General features: G+C 44.9%; 1 protein-coding gene, 1 non-coding gene and 1 pseudogene across 2 annotated transcripts; all 3 read right to left on the reverse strand.

The window, feature by feature from the left end:
* Nucleotides 1-363: 363 nt before the first annotated feature.
* On the reverse strand, nucleotides 364-701 carry LOC121822737 (translation machinery-associated protein 7 pseudogene; annotated as a pseudogene).
* Nucleotides 702-7,463: 6,762 nt separating this feature from the next.
* Nucleotides 7,464-9,976, reverse strand: Rpl37 (ribosomal protein L37). Its single transcript, XM_006996791.4, has 4 exons — nucleotides 9,820-9,976; nucleotides 9,113-9,248; nucleotides 8,812-8,896; nucleotides 7,464-7,578 (listed from the first exon to the last, which is right to left on the reverse strand). Exons 1-4 carry the CDS (start codon nucleotides 9,820-9,822, stop codon nucleotides 7,509-7,511), a joined length of 294 nt encoding a protein of 97 aa, XP_006996853.1. The 5' UTR covers nucleotides 9,823-9,976; the 3' UTR covers nucleotides 7,464-7,508.
* LOC121823024 (small nucleolar RNA SNORD72) lies at nucleotides 7,655-7,734 on the reverse strand. The gene has a single exon (XR_006064318.2). It is a non-coding gene; the product is annotated as a small nucleolar RNA SNORD72 (small nucleolar RNA).
* Nucleotides 9,977-9,993: the final 17 nt, after the last annotated feature.

The following is a 9,993-nucleotide window of genomic DNA, read 5'->3' on the forward strand; positions in this document are numbered from 1 at the left end:
GGTTATGTGGAAGAGCTCCAGGTTATTATGAAAAAGTAATGCCTTAGAGAGAATGACTGAGGATTACAGAGAACTAATTACATTAAAACCCCCATCCATGCTTTGTACCCAACCTTGATCTGCGGAGGAAAAATTGATACAATGGATGGAAACTTTCCATGCTGTGGGTGGACCTTGCTTATGTTTAACTTTAGTATCTTTTTTTTTTTTTGCCACTGTATTATTTATTTATTTACTTTACAAAGTTTGTTAGAATGTACAACAGGCTCTGGGATAACACTTCATTCTAACTATTAGGTGGCAAAGATGTTATAGTAGGGAATCCAGATGTTGAACAGGCTCCAGAATAACACTACATTCTTGGCAAAGATATTATGACAGGGAATCCAGATGTTTAAATAGGAATGGAAGAGGCTCACCATCATCTCAGGTTTGAGGAACAGCTTACTTTTTGCCAGATTTCTTAATTCCACCTGTGGCCAGGGGTCCCTTGCCCACGGCCTTGGCTTTTAGCTCCTCAAGTTTCTTCTGCTCCTCCTTCTGTTTCTGCTTGAAAGCCTTATCTTCCTCGTCCATCTCCTTGGCCTGCTTCTTGGGCTGTTTCAGGGGCTTCTTTTTGCCATCTTCATGGCCCGACATGGCGCCTACAGACAGCCCCTTCACCAGACCCCGATCCTAAGCCTAACTTTAGTATCTTCTTAAGTGTAGCTGGCAGTCCGACAGCCCACTTATAAAATAAACACACAGACGCTTATATTATTTACAAACTGTATGGCCATGGCAGGCTTCTTGCTAACTGTTCTTATATCTTAAATTAATCCATTTCCATAAATCTATACCTTGCCACGTGGCTCATGGCTTACCAGCATCTTCACATGCTGCTTATCATGGCGGTGGCTGGCAGTGTCTCCTCCCACCTTCCTGTTCTCTCAATTCTCCTCTGTTAGTCCCGCCTATACTTCCTGCCTGGCCACTGACCAATCAGTGTTTTATTTATTGACCAATCAGAGTAATTTGACATACAGGCCATCCCATAGCACTTAAGGAGTTGTGAACTTCTGGGATCACCTGAAACCGGCTCAGAAGAGATGACAGCCAACTTTCAGAGGGTTTAACCAGGCTTATTTTTGTAACCCCACTATTTGTTATTAGATGGTAGTTCAAGATGCTGCCTTATCCTACCCATCCTCTGAAAGAGGTTTATTATACAGATGACGGAATACTAAACTGAGTATTTTGCAGACTTGGAAAGCCATAGGAGAGACAACCAGACACAATGGTACTTTTACTTACCTTATAATCCTGATGGGGCTATGTTAATTAAAAAAAAAAAAAAACCTAAAAGGTACCCTACATGGGTTAAAAAAGGACACTGTCAGAGGTCATAAAGTTATTGAATAAAAAAACCTAAGTGCCAGGGGTAGGCTACATCCTTGTGAGTTGTTGGCCAAGGAAGCTCCTGAGGCCCCCCAAATCATAAAAGCTTTTAGTACTGCTGTTGGTTATATGCCACAGTTAGATGGTAAGACCCTATGCAGAAGACACTGCATGTGCATGCTGTGGCTGCAGGACATGCAGATATCAAGCTGAGAGTGAACGGGAAACTCCCACCATGCTGGCTGGCTTCTATAGTGTCAGAGGAGGCCACACAGGCTGCTGGTAGAGCATTCTTACTTGGCTGTAGACCCTGCATGCTAAGTACTGACTTGTAAGGCAAGATGTGCCTGACTGTACAATAACGACTCAGCTATCTTGGATAAGACCAACAGCGTTCTGACTGGATTTAAGGCCTGCTCCACGAGAGGGAGTTTACATCTGGTATTGTAAACTCTGGGATTAAAAAACTGTGGCTGGGGAGGTCACAGGATCCAATAGGGGAAGAAACTTGTATTGTTTTCCTAGATAGATGTGATATGTCTGTCTAGTTCCCTTCTAAAACATGTGTGCTTGTACCCACTGATCACTGTTATTATCAACCTCAACTTAAAACCATAGATGCTGTTGAAAACAAGTGGCCTAATTCTTAGCCATAGGTAGACATCTATAGTCAACCCCCGCCCCAAGGCTCAGGGATCATTGCCAAAGAGGAGGCAAAAAAAATGTAAGAGCTAAAGGAAGGGGTGGTGTTGCGTGCGTTTCCTCCCAGATTGAAATATTCCATCCTGCAGGAAAGCTCTTTAAAGCACAGAGGTAAACAACTTAAAATGTTTCAGAAGTTCCTGAAACTGACAAGAATCACGAGGTCCCCTCCCTGCCAGAGTAAGCAATAAAAGCTGAGAGCCCTTTTCAGAAGAAGCCAAGTTGAAAAGAAGACTGAGACCAGAACAGCTGCTTGGGAGAAGCAGAAACCAGCTGAGCTGCCTGGAAGAGGTTTAGACCAGTTACCTGGAAAGGAAATGTTCCCGAGGGTGGTACAGTGTGCTCCAGGTTCCTAGTTTTTGTGAGCTGTCACCTCTTCTGTGGTTGGCCTTGGTGATGCAACTGTCTTTTGAGTCATTTCTTCCCCTGTGAGTAATCCTTAACCCATATTCCTATAAGATACTTACGTTTAGCTGTATAAGCAGCAGCCAGCCCTTTTTAGTGTGGCTACAAATTTTTGCATTTCCGCCAGCAATGAATGAGTATTCCAGTTGCTCCTCATGAACATTTACCACTATTTTTTGCTTTTAGCTATTCTCATAGCATGTAGTACTATTTCATTGTGGTTTAATGTACACTTCCCTAGTGCCATGTGGCGGTTTGAAAGAGAATGGCCCCCATAGGTTCATGTATTTGAACACTTGGTCCCCACTTGGTAGAACTCTTTAGGAAGGATTAAGAGGTATGGTCTTGTTAGAGGAGGTGTGTTACTGGGGGCAGACTTGAGGTTTCAAAGGCCCAGGCCATGCCCAGTTAGCTCTCCTTTTGCCTCCTGCTGTGGCTCAGGATGTAAGCACTCAGCTGGTGCTCCAGCTCCATAGCTGCCTGCCTGTTGCCATGCTCCTGGTCATGATGGTCATGGTCTCACCCTCTGAAACTGTCAGACCCAATAAACTCTTCTATAATTGCTTTGGTTACGGTGTTTCTTGACAGCAACAGAATAGAAAAGTAACTAAGCCTGCCATGGTGGCACACATCCTGACTAGATGAGTATGGACTTCATCCTGCAAGGCAAGTTTGGTATCAATTTCAATTAATTAAACAAAAGCATTCCAGTACTCCCTGCTAACAGCATCTTTATTTCCAGGGGGAAATGCATATATCTTAAACAGTACTTTTTCCATGGTGTAGTTTGCTTTTACAAGGGCAGTCACAGTATGCCATCCTAAGACTTGCAATTCTTAATCACTATGCCATGCTGTTCTCACAGGGTTCTTTCTCTCAAGAGCCATCTCTAATAGGGCAGCACTTTGAAGGCTTCCTGTTTCCTCTCCTCCCGTGGGGAACCTGCTTCTCCTGAGGGCTACTGCTCTGACTATGCCTTCCCCATTCCCAGATGGCTGATTATAACTGTTTTCCACCGTTCACTCCACGGTTCTGCACCTGAAATACCACTCGCCACCAGGTCTGTTCCTCAGCTTCCTCTTATTAACTGTTCTAACTTGAGAAAACCAGACCCTCTCCTAGACCCTGTACCTCCGCTTGTTTTTAGTAACCAACTTTTAGAAAGGTGGTCTTAGCCACCGAGCCATCTCCTCAGTCCCAGTTCTTGGTTTCATATTCAAGGAACTGAAATAAAGGCTCACAGGTTGTGAAAGTAGCAAGGTAACTTTATTCAAGCAAAGCAACAGTACAGATCATGAACCAAGAGTGCCAACAGGCCCTGCAGTGACAGCTCAGTAAGAAGAGCACTTACAGATATGAGGACATGAGTTTGAATGACTAGTACCCACAATAAAAAACAAGAGAAACGGCCCGGAATGGTGGTTCACACCTTTAATCGCAGCACTAGGAACAGAGATAGGAGGATCTCTGAGCTTGAGGCCAGCCTGGTCTACAAAGCAAGCTCCAGGATAGTCAGGACTACATAGGAAGACACTGTCTCAAAAAACCCACAGCCAGGCAGCACTCAGCCTGCAACCCTGGTGTTGCAGGGCAGATAAGTAAGTCAGCCAGCTTAGCCAAAATGGGCAGTTTCTGGTTTAGTGGAAGACCCTGTTTTAGAATAAGGTGTAGAGCAATAAAGTAACAGTATAGAGAAGGGCGGGTTACTAAGAGGTGGAGTTTGGGTGGTTTTCTACTTGGACAGATTTGTTTTATATAACCATCTTGCTTCAGTGCAAGATCTTTTCCATAATACATCTGATTTTAACCACTGGCACGCTCAGTTATGCACAAATGATGGTAAACATGGGAGTCTCCCTAAAGCTTCACTTAGGGAGTTTGCCTTATGGCACATAAAACTCAAACAAATTCAGGCCCCATCTATGTGTAAGTAATATTGATGGCTTTGAGGGAAGAGTCTTACTCCACTGTTCAGAATGGGCTATATGGACAGAATGTGTGCAGTTAAGGAATGTGTCCATGCATAGCCCAAACCAAGTGGAGTCCCAGGTTGCTAATTACTCAGTTGTCTGCTTCATTGGGATTTTAGTAATCCTCTCAATGACAGGCTTTCACTCTGTAGCCCTGGCTGTCCTGGAACTCAAGAGAAATCCATCTGCCTGTCTACCTCCTGTGTGCTGGGATTTTAGTAAAGTCTTCAGTTTTTTTTTTTTTTTTCAAGATAGGGTTTCTGTGTAGCTTTGCTTCTTTCCTGGAACTCACTCTGTAGCCCAGGATGGTCTTGAACTCCTGGAGATCTGCCTGCCTCTGCCTCCCGAGTGCTGGGATTAAAGGCGTGAGCCACCACTGCCCAGCGAGATTCTTAAATATTTAATCCAATCTTAAAAATTATCCTTCTACCTCAACATCTAGTCAAAGTTACTTCAAAGACATGAATGAGAGCTCTGTAATGTCTCCCACAGAACTGCTTTGGTGGAGGAATACAATTCTCTCTACACTTATTTAGGTTAGGATGTGGCCTTCTTGACACAAGCAACCTCCTTTATTTTGGTTCAGTCTGAGAGGACAGTCCAGCAAGGCAAGGAAGATACAAGTACAGCAAAGGGTGGCCACAGGAGGGGCAGCTGGTCACACTGATCTGCAGAAGCATTGGTAAGTGATGCTCAGCTCAGCTGGTGCTTCTTCTGCACTACAGCTGGCCCACATCAACTTTTGATCAAGACAGAGGTGGCAAGAGGGAGAATTGGGGCTGGCAAGATGGGAAAAGTGTTTGTCACAAAACCTTTACTTGGCCTGGCCTTCCTGCCACACATGACAAATAGAAAAAAAGGGTGAGAGACCTGGGGAAGAGAGACATTTTCGAGGTCATCTAGCAAGCACCAGGCTGAATTTGGTCTCCCACTCGATGTAAGCAGCAGGGCAACCTGGTTTCATGTAGTTCAGAATGGCCTCACTCCCTAGTTCCTCCTGCCTCTATCATCCCAAATAAGACCATGGACCCCTCACCACCCTTACTTACAAACCAAAAAATTTAACACTTTTGCAAAATACTTTTAAAAAGTTGATTTCTGTTCAAGTTTATAATACCTGAGCATAGCCAGGTGTAGTGGTTCAAGCCTTTAATACCAGCAATAGAAAGGTAATCAACTCTTTTGAGTTACATACATACAGGTCCGCCAAGTCTATCATGAGACCTTGTCCCAGAAAAAAAAAAAGCAAAATGAAAGATAAAATAGCTAGGCATGTTGGCACACATCTGTAACCCCAGCACTTGACAGTAGTAGCAGGGCCACACAAGTTCAACATTAACCTAGTCTATGAGTTCCAAGCTAGTTCTGGCCAGTTGGATTAGAAACCTTGTATTTAACAACAAAAATTGTTAAGCGCCAGGCCATCTCTTTAGCAATTTATCTCTTTGCTCAAAACACAAGTTTAGTGCCAGATGTGTCCAACCTGAGACTCATAGGCTGCATGGACTCCATAAGCTATGAAAGAAACTCAACATTTGTTACTCAGTGTCACAATTCAAGACTTGTTAGATAACCAGGTAGGCTGAAAACCTGATTATACAAACTAGACCTGATAGCGGTGCAGGAAGAGCTGAGGAGGAGGCCTACCTGGTCAACAGAATGAGTTCCACAACAGCCAGTCATTAGAAACTGTCTTGAAAAAACCCAACCCAATCCAAATCTAGACTTTAGAAGTGAAACTGAATCTAGGTACACTCTACCCTAAACTCGGCAGTCTTATCATTGCCCATTCTGTGCCTACAGTTTTTTCAAAACCTATTACATATAAGAACCACTACCATGGCAACAAATTCTCCCACAGGCATTAGCTAACAGATGAGCTCACCTTTATGCTTGGTAACACTAGGGCTTTTCTTTAAGAAGTACCACCTACCTTGTGACTTTGCACTAACTTTTCCATCTCTAGATTCACTCAAGTCCAGATACCCAGCTCAACTCCCACCTGGCTCAATGTCTGATTTATCCTAGAACTTACCTATTTTAACCATTAGAAACCATACAATAGGGGCTGGAGAGATGGCTCAGCAGTTAAGAGCACTGACTGCTCTTCCAGAGGACCTGAGTTCAATTCCCAGGAACCACATGGTGGCTCACAACCATCTGTAAATGAGATCTGGTGCCCTCTTCTGGCCTGAAGGGACACATGCAGACAGAACACTGCATAAATAATAAATCTTAAAAAAAATAAGCACATACAATAGACCATAATCTTAACAATCCTATAGGCTATTCAAGGTGAAATGTAAATTGTCAAAAGCAATTTCATGCCCTTGAACCTGGCACCTTTGGAGTAGTCTCATATACCAACCAACACCTAAATTAGCAACTTAAATACAAGTTTTTAAAAAAGTCTCACTGTGTAGCTGTGGCTGGTCTCAAACTCAGATCTGTCCACTTCTAAGTGCTGGGAATAAAGGCAATACCATCTTGCTTGGCTTTATCTAAGTAAATGTTATGTTAAGCATCTGAAACTTTAGGATGAATCAAGAGCTCAAAAGCAGAAATGCAGGGATCACAAATACCCCCATCCACGAGGGCTTGGCTCAGGATTTTATGGGTTTTTCAAGTCCCTTACAGATTCTAAGCACCTAACATACCCTAGACATGGTAGGGATTAATAATTTAGGCTGCACACACAGTTCAGCTATTTTACATAACCATTCCAGTAACTCTTTTTAACGGTTGTCTTCCCTAGCAAGCCTTCTCACTCAGCTCATCACTCATCTACCTCCATGCCCAGGGCCAAGCAAACAGGACCGGTCCTAGAGCAGGTTCAGATTCCCTTTCCCAAGTGAGAATTCACCCAGCCCCCACCCCTATTCAGCCCCACAGGAACTAACCTTAAGTATGAAGGCCTAGTTCTTAGCATGCTACTAAAAGAAACACATTGCAAAGCAATCACAAACCAAACACTGAACCGACATTAAAACACCTTAGCACACCACACACTGCTTTTGAAACCAGAACATTTATTTTATGACTGACTGAAATTCCTCAAGATGAACTGGATGCTGCAACAGCTGCCCTCTTGGGTTTAGGTGTTGTCCCTTCACGGAATCCATGTCTGTGCCATGGTAAAGACAAGAAAAGTTAATGTAGCAACATCAACACATTACTTTCAATTTCATCAAACCTTAGTAAGCTTATCTCAGTGAGATGCTGAAATCAGTATCGCATTCATATGTTCAGACATTTATTTTTAGAACATCACTGATAAGCTATTATTTTATCCCACTTAAGACACATTAGATTACAGTTTTTTTGACTCAAAAATAAAGGCTCAACAATTTTGGGCTCATTTCCCACCGATTTTCACAAGAACCAAGGTATTTATAACAGCTATTCCTTATGCTGTAAAGGGCAGGCCCAAATCTTTCCTCAGTGAGAGAAAACAATGACCTAGCAGCACCTTTGAAGCTGCTCACCAAGACGGCTAAATTATGGTTAACTCCTAACTATGCTAGGAACCTCATTTTATGAAGGTGAGTGATCCCAAGCACAGAAAGGTTAAACAGGCTTAAAACAGCCTTAGATTATGAAACATTAGCAAACCACTACACATCAAGCCCACAAAACTGCAATTCCGTAAGTGTAAATACCAATACAAACATTTACAGCCTCACACTGCCTCGTGACCTTCCAAGTTAGGTCCCACCGCAGACTGTATAGTTCAAGGCTGCACATCGCCCAAACCCCCGCTGTCCTATGGGCAGTCCCCACAGCAGACTGCCCCAAACCCCTTGTTTTAGAACCGCTGGAACAGCAGCGATGGAAGCGGCACAGGTGTATGCCTGCGTCATTTTCAACCTTGGTGGAAACTGACAGGGTTCGTTCTATAGAAGCAACCTGCCCAAACTACAGATCCTGAAGAAACGTCTAAGATGGGGCTGAGAATTCTGTATTTTTACAAAATGCAAAGGCCCAGGCTGCAGGAAAAAACTAATCAAACAAACAAACAAAAAGCCCCTATCTAGGTTGTTATGACTGCTGACTAGCACCCAGAACAGCTTCGAATAGTAAAATCCAAAGTGAAAACTGAACCAAGCAAGCAAGTTGCCTGCCAGACCCCATTCGTAGAACAAGTCTTGACAAGTCTGGGTGTTTCATAGACTTTTAAGGGGGAAAAAAAAACAAAAAAACAAAACAGAAAATAAACCAAAAAAAAAAACAAAAAAACAAAAAAACAAAAAAACACCAGGCCACAGCATCATTTCTACTATTCACCAGAGAGTGACAAGTCACAGGACAACTTTCATCCCACCCTCGAGAGCCAATGACGTGGAAACAAAAACTGTACCTGAATCTTCGATAGACAATTTTCAGGTGCCTCATCCGCCCAGTCCCGGTAGTGTTTCGTCTCTTAGCCTTCGCACTCCAGTTATCTAATGAAACAAGATGCCAAAGGTTTTTCCAAGCACCCAGTGTCAGCCAATTTCCTCAGAAGCGTCTTTACGATGTTCTAACCACTTAACCAACAAACTGACCGCCAAAGTTCTGTTATGTACCAAATAACAAAATAATAAAAAAAAGCAAAGGGTTCTCTATCACATCCCTACCACGGCTCGAGGCAAAACCAGTCTGAAGATCACCGTACTTACACTTTCTCTTGCGCTTGGCCGGGTAGCCACACTTGCCACAGGTCGACTTCTGAAGGTGGTAGGCCTTGGAGCCGCAGCGGCGGCAAAGCGTGTGCGTCTTGTTGCGACGCTTTCCAAAGGATGACGTCCCTTTCGTCTGCACAAGGAAAAAGCATTAACAGGCAATTTTGAAACCCGACAATCTCTCCATGGGCTCTGGCATTTTCACGGGACACAAAGGGGCAACAAAGCTTTTAAGTTCTTCACCCAAGGGGGGAAAAGAAAAACCCACGGCAGGTAATTCACACGCTCTAACGCCCCGCTCCGCACGGACGTCAGTGCTTCTACGCGCTCTTTGGTTTTAAGCGTTCCGGGTGAAGACTAAAGAAGGTGCCCGCCTTCCCAGCTCCAGCTTTGGAAAAAACACCTCCGGCTTCTCGGCGGTCGGAGTCCAACGCCCCCCAAAACCTGCCCTAAGCACCCACCCGGCGTCAACGATGCGCTCGATCCCCCCAAACCCCGGAGACCCGCGGCGGCGCGAGGACCGGAGGAGGCTCGGCCCGCCACAGGGCAGCCCTTCTTCGGGCTCCTGCGAGCCACCGCGCGCCCTTGCCCGGCCCCACCGCTGCCCTTGCCCGGCACCGTGCCACCCACGCACCGGCAGCAGGCAGGGCGGCCCGGGGAGGAAGGATGGAGAGAGATTTACAGAGCCCAGCAACCACACTCACCATCTTGCTGCTGCCGCCGAGGCCAAAGAGACCGGAAGAGGCAGCACTTCCGCTACTTGCCTTGAATAAGCGTCCGCCCGGGGAACTACTTCCGGTAGGCGAGGTGCCGCACTCTCAAGCCTCCGGCGCAGGGGCGGGGTTGGGACGGTGGAGCCAGGGAGCCAATCGAGCGCC

Source organism: Peromyscus maniculatus, chromosome 15 (assembly GCF_049852395.1).
Source record: "Peromyscus maniculatus bairdii isolate BWxNUB_F1_BW_parent chromosome 15, HU_Pman_BW_mat_3.1, whole genome shotgun sequence".
Lineage (NCBI taxonomy): Eukaryota > Metazoa > Chordata > Mammalia > Rodentia > Cricetidae > Peromyscus > Peromyscus maniculatus.

Excerpts from the sequence above, each read along its gene's own strand:
- Rpl37 (XM_006996791.4), bottom strand. Across the intron at positions 8,897-9,112 it reads GGCCAAGCGCAAGAGAAAGT|ATAACTGGAGTGCGAAGGCT; the intron begins GTAAGTACGGTG and ends TTGTTTCATTAG. Across the intron at positions 7,579-8,811 it reads ATTGTCTATCGAAGATTCAG|ACATGGATTCCGTGAAGGGA; the intron begins GTACAGTTTTTG and ends ACCATGGCACAG.